The sequence below is a fragment of the Loxodonta africana genome, chromosome X (assembly GCF_030014295.1).
Source record: "Loxodonta africana isolate mLoxAfr1 chromosome X, mLoxAfr1.hap2, whole genome shotgun sequence".
Taxonomy (NCBI): Eukaryota; Metazoa; Chordata; class Mammalia; order Proboscidea; family Elephantidae; genus Loxodonta; species Loxodonta africana.
Window position 1 is genome coordinate 15,051,566 of NC_087369.1, and position 17,850 is coordinate 15,069,415.

A 17,850-nucleotide genomic window follows, 5' to 3' on the forward strand; every position below is an offset into this window, starting at 1 on the left:
TCTTTGTTGCAAGAGGGATCTGAGGTAGCATCTACCTAGTCAGCCATCTTGGCCCCCTCCTCTCTTTTCAACACTTTAAAGAGGTCTTTTGCAGCAGATTTGCCCAGTGCAATACATCATTTGATTTCTTGACTGACCTCTGTTTCCACAGATGTTGACTGTAGATCCAAGTAAAACAAAATTCTTGATGACTTCAATCTTTTGTTTATCATGATGTTGCTTATCGATCCAGTTGTGAGGATTTTTGTTTTCTTTATGTTGAGATATAATCCATACTGAAGACCATAGTCTTTGATCTTCGTCTGTAAGTGCCTCAAGTCCTCTTCACTTTCAGCAAGCAAGGTTGTGTCATCTGCATAACTCAGGTTCTTAATGAGTTTTTCTCCAATCCTGATGTCCCGTTCTTCTTCATATAGTCCAGCTTCTCGGATTATTTGCTCAGCATACAGATTGAATAAGTATGGTGAAAGAATACAACCCTGACACACACCTTTCCTGACTTTAAACCATGCAGTAACCCCTTGTTCTGTTCGAACGACTGCCTCTTGGTCTATGCACAGGTTCTTTGTGAACGAGATTAAGTGTTCTGGAATTCCCATTCTCCATGATGTTATCCATAATTTGTTATGATCCACAGAATCAAATGCCTTTGCATAGTCAATAAAACACAGGTAAACATCTTTCTGGTATTCTCTGCTTTCAGCCGAGGTCCATCTGACATCAACAATGATATCCCTGGTTCTACACCCTCTTATGAATCTAGCTTGAATTTCTGGCAGTTCCCTGTTGATGTACTGGTACAACCACTTTTGAATGATTGTCAGCAAAATTTTACTTGTGCATGATATTAATGGTATTGTTGGATAATTTCCACATTCTGTTGGATCACCTTTCTTTGAAAGGGGCACATGTATGGATCTCTTCCAGTCGGTTGGCCAGGTAGCTATCCTCCAAATTTCTTGGCATATACAAGTGAGCACTTTCCCCCTTCCATCCATTTGTTGAAATATCTCACTTGGTATTCCCTCAATTCCTGGAGCCTTGTTTTTCACCAGTGTCTTCAGTACAGCTTGGACTTCTTCCTTCAATACCATCGGTTCTTGATCATATGCTACCTCCTGAAATGTTTCAATATTGACCAATTCTTTTTGGTACAGTGACTCTGTGTATTCCTTCCATCTTCTTTCTATGCTTCCTACGTTGTTCCATATTTTGCCCATAGAATTCTTCAACATTGCAACATGAGGCTTGAATTTTTTCTTCAGTTCTTTCAGCTTGAGAAATGCTGAACGTGTTCTTCCCTTTTGATTTTCTAACTACAGGTCTTTATACTTGTCATTATAATACTTTATCTTCTCAAGCCACCCTTTCAAATTGTCTGTTCAATTCTTTTACTTCATCATTTCTTCCATTTGCTTTAGCTACTGGATGTTCAAGAGCAAATTTCAGAGTCTCTTCTGACATCCATTTTGGTCTTTTCTTTCTTTCCTGGCTTTTTAATGGCCTCTTGCTTTCTTCATGTATGATGTCCTTGATGTCATTCTACAGCTCATCTGGTCTTCGGTCATTAGTGTTCAACGCGTCAAATCTATTCTTGAGATGGTCTGTAAATTCAGGTGCGATATACTCAAGGTTGTACGTTGGCTCTTGTGGAGTTGTTCCAATTTCCTTCAGCTTCAACTTGAAATTGCATAGGAGGAATTGATGGTCTGTTCCCAAGTCGGCCCCTGGCCTGGTTCTGACTGATATTGAGCTTCTTCATTGTCTCTTTCCACAGGTGTAGTTGATTTGATTCCTGTGTATTCCATTTGGCAAGGTCCATGTGTACAGTCTCTGTTTATGTTATTGAAAAAAGGTATTTGTGAAGAATAAGTCATTGGTTTTGCAAAATTCTATCATGTGATCTCCAGCATCGTTTCTATCACCAAGGCCATATTTTCCAACTACCGTTCCTTCCTTGTTTTCAACTTTCCCATTCCAATCACCAGTAATTATAAATGCATCTTGACTGCATGTTGGATCAATGTCAGACTGCAGTAGTTGGTAAAAATCTTCAATTTCTTCGTCTTTGGCTTTAGTGGTTGGTGCGTAAATTTGAATAATAGTTGTATTAACTGGTCGTCCTCGTAGGTGTATGAAGCACTGTGTTTCAGGATAGATCTTGAAATGCTCTTTTTGACGATGAATGCAATGCCATGCAATGCCATTCCTCTTCGAGTTGTCGTTCCCAGCGTAGTGGACCATATGATTGTCTGATTCAAAATGGCCAATGCCAGTTTATTTTAGCTCACTAATGCCTAGGATAGCGATGTTTATGTGTTCCATTTCATTTTTGACTAGTTCCAACTTTTCTAGATTCATACTTCGTACATTCCACGTTCCTATTATTAATGGATGTTTGCAGCTGTTCTTCTCATTTTGAGTCGCGCCACATCAGCAAATAAAGGTCCTAAAGGCTTGACTCCATCCACGTCATTAAGGTCGACTCTAAGAGGGCGCCTCTTCCCCAGTCGTATTTTGAGTGCCTTCCAACCTAGGGGGCTCATCTTCTGGCACTATATCAAACAATGTTCTGCTGCTATTCATAAGGTTTTCACTGGCTATTTTTTTTCAGAAGTAGACTGCCGGGTCCTTCTTCCTAGTCTGTCTTAGGCTGGAAGCTCAGCTGAAACCTGTCTGCCACGGGTGATCCTGCTGGTATTTGAATACCAGTGGCGTAGCTTCCAGCATCAAAGCAACACGCAAGCTACCACAGTCCAACAAGCTTACAGACGCGAGCTCATATTAGTAGAGCGCTTCTCCTGCCAGATGATAGGAAATCATCTGATTAACTAAGCATAGGCAAATGAATATTAAAACCATATTTCCTCCTGGGTAAGATATTCCCACATAATACTGATCTTCTAGAAATAAAGTCTTATCCCAAAGAAATGAAATTCAAATTAGGATTTTCAAGTAGGCTGTTCTTTAACATAGAAGTTTTTGGCAAAGTGGGCCTTTAAAGAAATCTCAAATCTCTCCCAAGAGAAACTGCTAACTTCATCTATACAGAAGACCAACCTGTGAACCTGAAGTATGTATGAGATCCCCAAACATGCCAAAGACCCTCTAACTGCAACTTCCTCCCATGTTTTTTATATTCTGGAAAAGATAATGCAATAATAAGGAAGAGTATTAAATGAAAATAATCATTAGTTATGTCAAATTTGAAACAAAAATACCTAGACAGTCAAAGCCAAATCTATTCTTTCATAGACACACATATGCATCAATTGACTGCATTTTTATCCTTATCCCAGCCTTCTCTTTACATTCTAAGGTCGTGAAATCATTGACACCACAAAGGTTATGATGTTTTGATTTTTTTGTCTGGTTGTTTTTGTTTTCAACAGGAAAATGTCAAAGCAGAAATTGAAAGCAGATGTTTAGGTTTGCCTGATGTGGACTGAAATCCACTCTCATTATTTATTAAAGTCCATAGTTTTGGTACTGATTGCATAAAGGAAATTTACAGAGGATGCATGTTTCCTGTTAATTTTTCATGCTAGGTACTGGGAAAAAATTCAGGGAACCATAGATAGAAGGACATAGTGGGGCCTCCAGAGAAGGATCAGCACATTACAATCAAAATTTGGCATGCAACCTTTGGCAAAGTAGCTAAAATAGGCCATCTGAAGGTCAGGAAAATGAGTGATGATGCATTACTTGTATTAGCACCAGTTAATTTTGTACCTATAACTACAGACTGTCACAGTGATAAATAACTAGAATATTCCATTGAAAAGGGAAATGTATCTCTTTTGTCATAACAGCCTTAGATTGAAAAGTAAAAGCTACATAGTTAATTAGCAGCATAGGTATTTTCAAAGCTTTTTTCTAACTCCTTTTGGTTACCCAAAATATTGTAGACTTTTGTTTATTTTTCTAGTACCTTGGTACAGATTGAATCAGCCAAGAAGCTGAACAGAAGGAGATTAAAACACTGCCAAGAAATATACTCTAATAAAATCCGAACCCAATTTCTTTTTATAATACGCTTTTGGGGACCCAACTTGATATCTACTCCCTTATTTCATTTCTCTCTAAACTATATCCAAGTAGTAGAATTGAGTGAATTGATTCAGGTGTTGTTAGAACCTGTTTTGCTTAGTCTCAGACTAGCACATGCCTAGATATTTTATAATAGAAAAATACATTTGATTTTAAAGATCAGTTTTTTTCATTAATAAAAATTAATGACTTTTTTACATTAGTTGGATAATCTTAATTATCATGACTATATCCCTCAAAAAAAGACATCCAACTTTGGATTCTAGATCTCGAGGAATTTAAACCAGTCTAGAGAAACGCGACCCTTGACCTTCAAGCAGTAATAAACCTGTCAAGGAAACAGAACTGGAAAAGGAGTCATTCATAAACTTTACCCTCAAATCCTAGCTCTGCCTCTAGGTAGCTCAGTGATTTGGGACAAATTACCCAGTTTCCATATCTACAAAACAAAGACGTTAGGGTAAATTACATTTCTCTACCTCTGGAGTTCTACACTCACCCCCCCGCCGCCGCCCCCGGCCTTGAGGGTCACTGATTCACTGGGGATGGGAGGAATCAATCTAGAAGTTAATTTTTCTTTTTAATTTAATTTAGCAGTGAGAAATCAGAAATAAATGTGAAACAGGAACTAGAGAAGCCTCTATAAATACTGAATAAATAAAATCACTTAGCTTTGGATAGTAGTTGATTGAGGTGAAGAAATTCAAAGGGAAGAGAAAAAAAGGAAGGAAATTATGTATGTATACACTGAAGCATACGTTGCCATTTATACACATCACAAATGGACCATTACTGACAATTTCATATGGTTCAATGTATATAGCCATGGCTAGAATCTTTGAACGTCAAATTGGGACAAATAAATAGGGTTACTGGGACAACACCAGCTTTGGGGACTATCAGCATGAAAGCAGAAATATTAGAGACCTGGCAAATCCATCACTTGGGATCTGTAGCCCAACTGGGTAGCCAATAACCAATAACCAGGTGCTATTGAGTCAGTCCTGACTCATGATGACCCCACATGTGTCAGCGTAGAACTGTTGTTCCACAGGGTTTTTAATGGCTGGTTTTTTGGAAGTAGATCACCAGGCGTTTGTTCTGAGGTACCTCGGGATAGACTTGAACCTCAGCGTTTTGGCTAGCAGCTGAGCATGTTAACCATTTGCACCACCCAGGGACTCCAGCCTAACTGGGTAATAGCAGGTTATTTCACTAGTCTCTGAAGCAAAACGAAGGTGTGTCCTCTAACTCTCTCCTCTCACTATCATAACGTCAAAACTGCTAAAAGCAGATGCAAATATAGTTTTTCCTAAAATGTTAATCAAGAGAGCCTTAAATGGATTGGTTCTGGAAGCAACCTTATGGCACTTTAACACTTTTTAAATGCTCCATTTGTAATAAGTGATCAAATCATCAACCAATTTGGAACTTTCCACCTTTTTTGTTTGTTTTAGTTATCCCTGAGAATTCTGTAAAGGAAATCCACAGAGCACCTGGTATCATCAAAGACACAATCAAGAAGCTGCTTGCTCACAAGAAGAGCATGAGAAAGAAGGGAAAAATTAAAAATGTGATCCCAGAATGTACTGGGACTCCTGCCCCTAAGGTTAACTTGCAGCCATTCAACCATGAAGAAAGTGTTTACCGGAGTGGGAGCTCTAATGGAGAAAAAAAAGGACCTGAAAAGAGAAAGGACGAGGAAGAGAAAAGAGATGAGAAGGCCCTGAAGAACCATGTGGAGGGGGAGCATAGCCTTCGTGGAGATGTGTTTTGTGAGTATCACTGTAATTTTGTACATCTTATGGAAAATGACTTGTAGTTTCTCCTACCAAATGAAAGATGAAAAGACAGTTTCATGACCTAATTACAATGCTGTTGTTGTTAGCTGACATCAAGTTGCTTCCAACTCATGGTGACCTTATGAACAACAGAACATTACATTGTCCGCTCCTGCACCATCTTCATGATGGTTGGTATGTTTGAGTCCACTGTTGTGACTATTAAGTACAAGAGGTTTGGCCTTAAATCCTGAAACAGAGGGCTTTCCATAAGGTTTGGAAATGTTAACATATTACTCAGATAGTAAATCAAAGAAGCTGCTCTGGAAAGCCGGTAGGGTACATCGTTTTCCCTCTGGGGGGGGGGGTTCTTGTTTGATTACGACTCTCCTTCCCACTTTCAGCCAAGTAAAGTACTTGTCCCTGAAACACAGTTCTCTGGCTGCCAAGCTATCCATGCAGACTCATGGCGGCCACATGTGTGTCAGAGTAGAACTGTGTTCCATAGAGTTTTCAATGGCTGACTTTTCAGAAATAGATCGCCAGGCCTTTCTTCTGAGGCACTTCTGGGTGGACTGGAACTTCTACCCTTTCAGTTAGCAGCAAACCATGTTAACAGTTTGCACCACCGGGGACTCCTAGCCATGCAGGGCACCTCCCCATCAGAGGGACCCTCCCACACGGCTCTCTTTTTACTTCTTGAAGGTGTTTTTTACAGGCTCGCCCTATGAAAAACTGCGCAAAAGGGGAACTTCACAGTTCCGTAGTTATGATTTAAAAAGCCAAAATTACTGGCGGGTAGGGGGGGCCATAATGAAGCCTAAGATTTCTGCCTTAACTAGATAACTGTCACATCCTCCTTTTTCCTTGGCTGCTAAGCAGAACCCACTGGAAGTCTCAGCACCTCCAAGAAATTTTCCATATGAACCCACCCTGGGTCCCCCATACTGAGACTCTTCCAGCTCATTCTTACAGGGCATTCATTTCTCCCTCTGTATTTTGCTTTGTCTGGTCTTGGTTCCCGGAGCCCTGGTGGTGAAGTGGTTAAGAGCTCAGCTGCTAACCAAAAGGTCTGCAGTTTGAATCCACTAGCCACTCCTTGGAAACCCTATGGGCAGTTCTACTCTGTTCTCTAGGGTTGCTATGTGTTGGAACCGACTCAATGGCAATGGGTTTCATCTTGGCTCTATGACTGGGGATCATATATACAAATGCCAGCTGAATTTAACCAAATGAAAAGTAGACACAGACCACTCATCCAAGAAAGTATATTTCTAAAATCTGGTGAGAAATCAGAAATTTTAAAACCATATACTCAGCAACAATTTTCCAGAATTCTCTTTCATGTTTCCCAAACTATAAACCAAAAAACCAAACCCACGGCCATCGAGTCGATTCCGACTCATAGCGACCCTATAGGACAGAGTAGAACTGCCTGATAAGAGTTTCCAAGGAGTACCTGACGGATTCGAACTGCCGACCTCTTGGTTAGCAGCCGTAGCGCTTAACTACTATGCCACCAGGGTTTCCATCTCGAACTATAGTGAAGGTGAAAACAGCTCTTTTTTCCTCTTTTCTGACTTTTTTTTCTTTTTTGGACAATTCTCAGGGAATATTTATTGTATTCTGTTTAATTTTATTACAATAAAAGAAAACTTGTTTCTTGTGAGGCAAATCTACTTACAGAAACGTATTAAACGCATATGTACAGATTACTTCTTTTAAGTATAAAAACTAAGCATCCTCTTTGTTGGCATAGCAGTGCCATTTTAGAATATAAACAGTTGCTTTGGCCATTCCCTCTGGTTTCAAGATGTGCAGAGAAGATGAGCTGGAGGATGGAGGGCTCCCCGAGATTCATGGACTCTTGAACCACCCCAGGGGCCTTCCCTCCTCCATCAGTCTGGGGCGGGGGGCTTTGCTTTGAGAGGTGAGCTTCTGTGCAGAGAATTTCATTGGTCCAGACAAGGGTCTGAGAATGACAGCTTTGTCTGGGGGCGGTGGCAAGACCACAGATGTGCCCTCCCAAGTCTATTAACCCCAGCTTGCCTGGCTGTGGGAAAAGGCTATGCAAACCCAGGGTGGGGGCAAGTGTCCTAACCACAGACCCCATCGGGAATTAGCAGCTCTCTTCCCACTGCCTGTCCACCTGACACCTGCCTTAGGACTATTTACTTGGCACTGGACTGAGCCTGGAATCCCTGGGTCATGCAAATGGTTAACTCACTTGATTACTAACTGAAAGATTGGAGGTTCAAGTTCACCCAGAGGTACCTCGGAAGAAAGGCCTGGCAATCCACTTCCCAAAAATCAGCCATAGAAAACCCTATGGAACATAGTTCTACTCTAACACACACGGGGTCACCAGGAGTCGGGATCAACTCCACGGCAACAACTGGTGGTAGTGGTGGTGCTGGACTTAGCCCAGGGTGCAGCGGAGGAGTGAGGAGAGGGGATAGATTTACCATGAGACTAATAAAGTTTATAATTCACAGGTCCTTCCAAGTTGTATGAGGAGGTCAATTGGACTAGAAAGCTCTTCTTTTTTCACCTCTCATTTTTATTTATTGAAAAGATAATATAATAACATTAAAATAAATTTCACAAGAAAAAATTTACCCAGAATTCCAGTTTCCCAAAACCTTTTTTCTCCATATTCGCTACCATTTCTGGTCCAGATATTAAGTTGAACCATATGAAATTGCATTAGTTGGAAAAGGTAAAATACCTGCAATGGCTCAACTGAACATATCCATCATTTTTATAGTTGGAAGGCAGGATTCCTGGGGGGCACAAACAGTTAAGCACTCAACTACTAGCTGAAAGGTTTGAATACACTCAGGCCTGACAATCTGCATCTGAAAGGTCACAGCTTGCACACGTGGGGTGGCCAGGAGTGGGGACCCACTCGATGGCAACTAGCAACGATGATCATAATGCCTCTACAATTTTATATCAGGGTTTTTCCATGTATCATGACATCTTAGATATCTGCCGGGTTGTCATATAATCTTCACGATTATTATTTAAATGTCATTCTTTTCACATTTTATTACCCAGCTGTTGTCACAACATAAAATTGAGAACGGAATCATCTCTAATCATACACCCTATCAAAGACAAATTTTTCTTTTTTTTCACATGCATTTTGACACGTTCTCTATTAGTATACATGATACTAGGTATTACATTCTCCTGTTTTCACTTAATAGTATATCATAAGCAAGAGCTTGGCTGCTAACCAAAAGGTTGGCAATTTGAATCCACCAGCCGCTCCTTGGAAACCCTATGGGGCAGTTCTACTTTGTCCTATAGGGTTGCTATGAGTTGGAATCGACTTGACGGCAACGGGTTGTTTTTTTAAAAAATAATATAATATCATAATCTATTTTGTATGTCACAATGGCTACATTATAATTTCACGTTTCCAGCACTAGAATTTCCCTAACATTCTCAAATCATTTAGATTGGTCCCAGTTTCTCAAAGTAAGTGACAAAACTACAAAAATTAAATAAATGAATAAATAAACATCAGTATTGCTGGGAACAGGTTGTTTGATTGCTTGTTTTTTCTTAATATAAGCTCTCAATGGAGTCACAGGCCAAAAGCTCATCTTTCTAGAGTGATCTAATACCTAGATAGGGAGTCACAGACTCTCAATAAATACTCAGTTTTCTACTCTTGTGCCTCTCATAATTCAAAATACCATCTTTAGACCTTGGAACAAGGGTTTCACAGCCCAGCCCAGGACTGGGATGGAGGTAATCTTTAGGCTCTTTGAGTCTCATTTCGTCCGACATCGATCACAGAGTGTATAGTAGGGATACTGAAAGATTGGAATTATTAAGATTTTTTTTTTTAACAATTTAATCAAAAAGACGTACTTACGGAAGTAAACTTCAATTGTCCCTGGCTAGGAAACTGGGTTGCCTCCAAGTGCAATTAACTTGGGGTCAGTCCTTATAGCATTTTTTTAATAGCACTTTTGCATGAGTTAGAAAAAAGTGTCCTACCATACTAAAACCACCATAATAATAATTGATTCAGGCTCGAAGCCTCCATGGGTGCTAAAGTCATTGGATAAAAGACTGTTGGGGAATAAGATAGTCATAAACTCTTAAAGTATCTCAAAATCTCACTCATAGATTACTTATTAATTGGAAAAGGGAAGTGGTACTCTGGTAATGAAGAAACTGGCAGACGCTGCCTAAACCAAATGCTTGATCTTGACATCACCAATGATAGACACACTGACAACCATAAAATAAAACATTAATTCCTTAATTTATGTAGGGTAGGCCTGCATGCGTTCTTAAATATATGGTGTTTTTGGTTTCTTCGAACTGAGTGTTCTTTATTAGCCCCTAAGGTTAATGGGGTGGGTGAATTTGGTCTGGTTCTGGTCCGAAGAAAAACTCTAATGTCCACATTGGAACACACAGGTAAGTAACACTTTCCCCAAGTATATGTTGTTTCATGCTGTCTCGGGTTATGTTCATTTCTTCATAGGATGAGACAATTGTTTATGAATTCCTGACTCATTGATAAACACCCAAGGGAAAGCTCATGGCATCAGGACACACAGTGACAATATTAAAATTATAAGTCCTTGTGTGATTGATAGCAACGATTACAATATAGTAAGGCTACTTTTTTCTCTTCACCACCCTCACCCTGACACTGGAGATTTCTGCTGGTTCACAGGGCTGCAGGGGCTGACGAGTTCAAAATCCGCAGGTCAGGCGGCAGGGTGGAGACCTCTCTCTGCTGGCTCACAGGGTTGCAGGGGCTGGCGAATCCAAAATCTGCAGGTCAGGAGGCAGCCTGGAGACCTCTGTTGGCTTACATACCAAGAACCTAGGTCAGGCGATGAAAAGAGTGCAGGTTCAAGAGAGCTTTGCCAGAACATCCATTTAGATACTGGAGGCAGGCCATACCTGCCTAAGGAAACTCCCCTTTCAACAAATTGGCTGACCACATCAGATCATATCATAGGAGATGATTAGATTACATTATATTACATTACATTATGGAAGAGCAACCAGTCCAGTGACTGCCAAACTGCTGAGAATCATGGCCTAGCCAAGCTGACACATAACATTAACCATCACAGGCAGGATTCCAAAAAAGAAAGTGGAGGCACGCAGGGCCTTTGAGGTCTCAGCCCAGAACTGGTACAATATCACTTCCACCATATTCTGTTAGCCAAAGCAAGTCGCAAGGCCAGGCTAGACTTAAGGAGTGAGGAAGGAACTGCAAAGTCATGCTGCAAAAAGCACTGCTACAGAGAGGGGTACAAAAATTGGGGCCAATTGTGTGATCAGTCTACCAAAGCTGCACAATCTGGAATTCCATGGCCATAATCCCAAACTCCCTCCCATTTTATTTTGCCTTGTCTCTACCCATGACAAATTATACGTGGTGTCTCTGCACAGACATCAGGGAAAAGCCTACTTAGATATTTATCCCTTCCACTTATGTAAGTATAAAAGTCTCGATCTTCTCTTTCCTTCTCAAACTTTCTTTTACTTGCCACTATAATGTCATAATCTCGTGCTAATTTGATTCTCGTTTGTGCTTCCCCTAGGAGTACATTCTCCAGTTCTAGCCCTTTGATTTACAGGACAGTCTCTCTGATGAAGCAAGTGCCTCCTCTAGTCTGTTTCTCCAAATGTGATCTGAAAAGCTTCTACTAAACCTCTCCAAGGGCTAGTGCTGCACCCATGGCCCAGCTCCTACAGGCTTCCTGTTTTCCTCCATATTTCTCCTAGAGGTTTTATTTTTTTTTTCTCTGCATTAACCGTCTTACTGTCCATTTTCCTCATTAGAAGAAAATGTTTCATAGCTCAGAGGATAAGTGGTGCTCTCCAGGTGCTCACTAGCTCCGCCCCAGCTGCTTTCATTTCCATTTGCTACATGACATTAATGAATGACTTGAGTCCTCTTTGGTTCCCCAAACGGACTCGGCTCTTCCTCTGAAGGAATATTTCTTATGTTTTCTTCCATGATCCTTAGTGAATTACAGAGAGTTTAACGTTTTGCACATGAACTCTGTGATTTCAAGAATCCTTGAGTGAGGTGTTCTGGAGAGCTCAGTCCTAATCAGAAGACTCGGGTGGCCACCCCAACTCTTCCACTTGTGGTTTGCCTTGGGCAAATCACTTTGTCTTGTGGTGCTTCACTGCTTTCACACGTAAAGCTGGAATAACATTCCTCTTTTAAGGTGCTGTCTTGGGCTGGGTTTCCCGAGGAGCAGACCAGAGACAAGAATATATGTGAAAGACCTTTATGTGGGAGGTGGTCCCAGGAGACAGTGGTAGAGGAGCGAGGAAGTGAGACAGAGAAGGGAAGGAGCCAATAAAGGGCACATTATCAAGCAATTTTCAAGTTTCCACTGTGGGCAACTGGAGCTCAATCCCACTGGGGAACTCTGGGAGACAGTTTCAAACATATCGCAGAATTATCCTACTGGAGGGGCAAGGGAGCCGGGGTATTTATACACCAACTCCTATCTGACATTGATTGAGGGCTGCTCCCAGGAGTGGTGTTAATTTCCTGGCGATCCTGGCCTGTCATGAAGGCAGGGAAGGGCACCACTGTGGCAACTGGACTCCTGTCCCACTTGGACCCTCTGCAAGACTGCAGAACCTGGATTCCCATCTGACTTCAACATCCAATTCCATCACTTCACAGTCCCACCCAATAGCAAAGAAACTGAGGTATCCTCCATGACCTTCTGTTCAGCATTGGTTGAGGGCTCTCCCAGAGAAATAACTCCCCAGTATTCTGACCTGCCCTGCTTGGGCCAAGCAGGCTCCAGCCAGAGAGCACCCTCACATAGAGAATTGCAGGTGCTTGCAGTAAAAAGCTGTGTACCTGCAAGGGAACATAACTGCAGACAGATATTGGTGGGGCACCAATAGCATCTGCTACAGGGGTAGGTGAAGATTAAACTTCATATAGTCATTGAAAACACTTTGCAAACCATAAAGTGCTATACAAATGCACGGTCTCAGAATATTGTGCTCATGCATCCAAAGCCTTGAGTTTTATCTCTTTATAAACTAGTTTGCTATGTACTACCCCATTGCCACAGTTTACATTCCCAGTAGCTTGTGCAGTGAGGAAGAGGAAGGAGACCAAAAACACAAACCCATTCACTGCTGTCAGGTCAATTCCTACTCACAATAGCCCTATAGGACGGAGTAGGACTGCCCCATAGGGTTTCCAAGCCTATAAATCTTTAAGGAAGGAGATCTCCAGGTCTTTCTCCCTCAGAGTGGCTGATGAGTTCAAGCCGCCGACCTTATAGTAAGCAGCCAAGCGCTTAACCACTGCACCATGGGAGCTCCTTAGACGAAGGAAAGTTTGGGTCAAATGTGCCACCACAATTATAAACCAACTGAAAAAACATACATTCTGTTTGTGGGTTTGTACTCTGTCCTATAGGGTCACTATGAGTCAGAATCAACTCGACGGCACTGGTTTTTTTTTTTTTAACATCAACGTATTATACAGGTAATAACACTCATTAAGGAATATCGAAGACTGGAAGCAAGTATTCCTCAGCATCTTTTAATTTTATAAAGCTAGGGGGTAAGAAGAAAGGAAAATGAGAAAAGGGGCAGTGTGTTTGTGCTTAGGAATTGTGCAGGTGGACAGACCTGGATTTCAGTCTGATCTGGGGTTCAAGTTCAATTCCAGCACTTAGTGTATGAAGGACTCTGGACAAATCGCTTATGAGCCTCAATTTATTTGCCTGAAAATGGGCCTGAATTTTCTGTGACAATCAAATCAAATAACATAATATATATGAAAATATTTTGCAAATTGTAATGATTCAAGTATCAATTGCTGCCACTTTGCTCTCTAGCTTATATCCCCTTTCCTTGTCATTCCCTTATTCCTCACAGCTAAGCAGCTAACACCCCAACATCAGAGCCTCCAGAAGCTGTAGTTAGTTATAAATCAGGAGTATCTCAATCTTCCCCCTCTTTTCCAGTGGTATTTTTTACTATCTGCAGCAGGGGTCAGGAAACTTTTTCTGTAAAGAACAAGATACTAAATATTTTAGGCTTTGTGGGCCATACTCTGTCAAAACTGCTCAAATGCCATCTTAGCTCAAAAGCAGCCACAGACGATATGTAAATGAATGGGCATGGCTGCATTTCAATAAAACTTTATTTACAAAAGCATGCCATAGGCCAGAAGCTAGTTGCTGATCCCTGATCTACATAAAAGTAACCAGAGGCACTGGTTCAAAATTTATATTAGCAATTCAACTATTATATTTCTCTGACACAGCTAAACAAGGCAGTCATTCTATCATAAGGTACACAATAGCAATTTAGAAACTGGCTCTTGTGTCAGCTTATCTGATCCAATATAATGGCAAATTCCTAATGGTAATGTTGGAAGCACAAAATAAAGAAAAGAATGTTTAGTTACTCACATACTAAATGAATCTTGGTAAGTCATGGACCGTATGAAACTTAATATTCCACAGATCATCTAGAAAGTTCTGGCAGGGTCTTCACTGATTTATTTGGGCAGCAGAGGTTTTATTTTCTGGACTGAATTTTACAAACACTTGCTTAAATTCTCTGTTTTACTGTGCTTACGGGGATCTTGCCAATTATTTCTTAAAAACAGGTTTGGCTTTTATGTGTTGTTTTTTTAAGATCACAATAGAATTTGTTCAGAATGACTTCATAGGTTTAAGTGAAAACAGGGCATCTGGTATGATGCTATCCTAAAGGGTGTTTCAGTTGCCAGGATCTGTACTCTGTGCAAATGAAAACGCAGTAACGTGCGTTACCTTCCAAAGCTCCAAAAGTCAGACATTTTTCTGATGTTCTTAATGGTTATGAATACGCTCTTTTTCTTAGCAGATTTAAATAACTCAGCTGACTGCAGCTTTGATCATGGGGTCTGTGACTGGAAACAGGATATAGAAGATGATTTTGACTGGAATCCTGCTGATCGAGATAATGGTATTTTGATTTCCGTTATTATTTCATATTCTGCAATATGATGAAGGTAAAGAAGAGTGATTACTTTTGTCACTCATTGGGTCAGGGTTGCCTGGCATCTGTGGAAACCTTTACACCTTCTAAGATCTCCCATGTGGATGACTAACTTGCTTCAGCAAATATTCTCCTCCTAAATCCCTCTTCCATCCACCCGACCCCCTAAAGGATGCTCCAGTAAACCTCTTCCATAGGCACTCTTCTGCCGCTGAGAAAGAGGTACTGGAATGCATGTAAGGTTTGGAAGGGTTGGGGAAAAGGAAGAAAGAAGTTGCTCCTTTTTTCCAGTTTACCAGCCATGATGTTCTATAGTTTTCATTTTGTTTTGGGGGGGAAATAAATCTTGAAAGGAGAGATGACCTTCACCTATATCTGGAGTTGGAGTAAGTCACCCCTCAAACATCAAAACAATACTGAGGCTCAAGTCAGTGACCTGAACTCTTGGAAGGAGTTTTCCCTCCTATTGTTTGAGGATTGCCTTTGGGCCGCCTGACCTTGCGTTTTCTTAACCTCAGCTCTGGGCTGCAGATTTCAAGCCCTTTCCACTGCCTACTTGAACGCTACTGATGGGACTCAAGTTTTCCCCCAGGAGCCCCAGTGGCACAGTGGTTAAGCACTCGGTTGCTAACCAAAAGGTCAGTGTTCAAACCCACTAGCTGCTCCATGGGAGAAAGATGTGGCAGTCTGCTTCCGTAAAGATTACAGCCTTGGAAACCCTATGGGACAGTTCTACTTTGTCCTATAGGGCGGCTATTAGTCACATCGCTAGGAGGTTTGGTTTTTTTTGACGTTTCCCCCAGGGTAGAAGGACTGGCTTGCAGATCCCATTTTGAGTGTAAATCCAAGCCCTAGCTCCTGAGGGCTGATGACATAATTAGGGACAGCTGTTAAACCTTCCCGGACTAAAGTCCCTTACCAATAAAATGATTTCTTGGGAGTGTACAGGCTCAAAACCAAACCCGTTGTCACTGCCGTTGAGTCAATTCCAACTCATAGCGACCTTATAGGACAGAGTAGAACTGCCCCACAGGATTTCCAACGAGCAGCTGGTGGACTTGAACTGCCAACCTTCTGGTTAACAGCCAAGCTCTTAACCACTGTGCAACCAGGGCTTTATAGATCTCTAGTGCAGGTAATGTCTAACTGACAGAGAGCCTGTGTTCCAGAAGTCCATTTCCCCCTTGGCTGTTTGGAATGTATTTTTCCACTGAGTCAGTCCAAGTGTGGTATTTAATCCCACACATGCCAGCATTTGTACTGATGGTTTCATGAAGCCTAACCACCACATGTAACATAGCAACTCCAAGTTCCGAAGGCTGGTCTTTCCCTCCAGAGTTAAATATAAAAAGGAAACATGGGATGAATCAGCAATATAACAGGTCAAAGTGGGCTTTAGTCAGGAGATGAGGGGAAAGCTGCCACAGTGGGTCAGAGAAGAAGAAAGTGTTCTTAGCTGGTAGGCTTGCCAGATAAACTAAAGTGTAAAGTTAAATTTAAATTTCAGACAAACAGCACATACTATTTTAGTGTATCTGTGACATGTTGTTTATCTGAAATTCAGATTTAACCGGGCATCCGCTGTTTTGCTGAATCTGGTAACTCTGTGAGTTGGGGAGGAAGACAGGACAGTCTCTGGGTCCAGTGCAAACTAAGGCAATGGCAACCTGGGTCCTGCAAGTGCCTGTGGTGATTGCACTAGCAGAAAACCCCACCCCTCCCCACTGTCTTTCTCCCAGTCTCTGTAGAAATTCTTCCTTCTTCTCAACTTTTTCAGACTCTACTCTGCGAAAGTCTTTGTCCAAGTTCATCAAAGCCAAAACCACAAGACTGGAGGTGAGCAAAAGCCCAATACCACTGGTTAAAGGATACTTAGAAGATGGCAGGAGTAGATGCTGATGTGCTCCTGTCATCCTAAATTGGAATTTGGAGTGATAAGTTACACATGGTGGTTGGCCTCCACAAAACCATCAGTACAAATGCAGGCGTGTGTAGATTAAATACCATGCTGTGGACCAACCCTAGCCATCATACATGTCATTGACTCAGTGGAAAAATGCACTCTAAGGTTCAGACAACCAAGGTGGAAATGAACTTCTGGAATATAAGCTCTGTCATTTGGAAATTACCAGTAGTACTAAAGGCCGTTTTAATTAGATTCTTCCACTGTATTGGCCACTACCAAGCTTTGTGAACATGGACAAATTCCTTAGTTTCTGTCTGTACAACAAAGGATTTCAACTGTATGATCTCTAAAATCCATTTTGGCACGAAACTGTTTTTCCTATGCTCAAAACGAAAAGGACATCAATTTTCCCCCTAGGAGACTATGGTTCATTTTTATACCTATTTTCTATATTATAGCCAAACCCTTTCTAATAACCTTGGAAACTGTGCATTTTCTTCTCTTAAAGCTGTTGGCTATTACATGGTAGTTCCGGCCTTGGTGGGGCACAAGAAGGACATTGGCCGATTGAAACTTCTCCTCCCCAACCTGCAGCCCCAAAGCAACTTCTGTTTGCTCTTTGATTACCGGCTAGCTGGAGACAAAGTGGGGAAGCTTCGGGTATTTGTGAAAAACAGTAACAATGCCCTGGCATGGGAGGAGACCAAGAGTGAAGATGAAAGGTGGAAGACAGGGAAAATTCAGTTGTATCAAGAGACGGATACTACCAAAAGTGTAAGTGGCAAAAATGATTAAACTAGATATTTACATTCCTTTTTAATGACTGAACACACACCCTACCCAAACCCACTGCCTTCAAGTTGATTCCGACTCATAGCGACCCTATAGAACAGAGTAGAACTGCCCCATAGGGTTTCCAAGGCTGTAAAAGTTTACAGAAGCAGACTGCCACATCTTTCTCCTGCAGAGCAGCTGGTGGGTTCGAACTGACAACCTTTGGGCAGCCAAGTGCTTAACCACTGCACCACCAAGGCTCCTTTAACACAAACACATATACACAAACACATATACACAAACACTTACTGA

The 17,850-nt window shown here is 41.4% G+C and overlaps 1 protein-coding gene across 1 annotated transcript in view; it reads left to right on the top strand.

The window, feature by feature from the left end:
- EGFL6 (EGF like domain multiple 6) overlaps window positions 1–17,850 on the top strand; it is a 72,061-nt gene that overhangs the window by 48,965 nt on the left and 5,246 nt on the right. Inside the window, exons 8-11 of the mRNA XM_064278046.1 lie at window positions 5,508–5,825; window positions 10,194–10,274; window positions 14,721–14,825; window positions 17,273–17,538. Of these exons, the coding sequence (XP_064134116.1) occupies window positions 5,508–5,825; window positions 10,194–10,274; window positions 14,721–14,825; window positions 17,273–17,538 (770 nt within the window). The remainder of the gene's footprint in view (window positions 1–5,507; window positions 5,826–10,193; window positions 10,275–14,720; window positions 14,826–17,272; window positions 17,539–17,850) is intronic.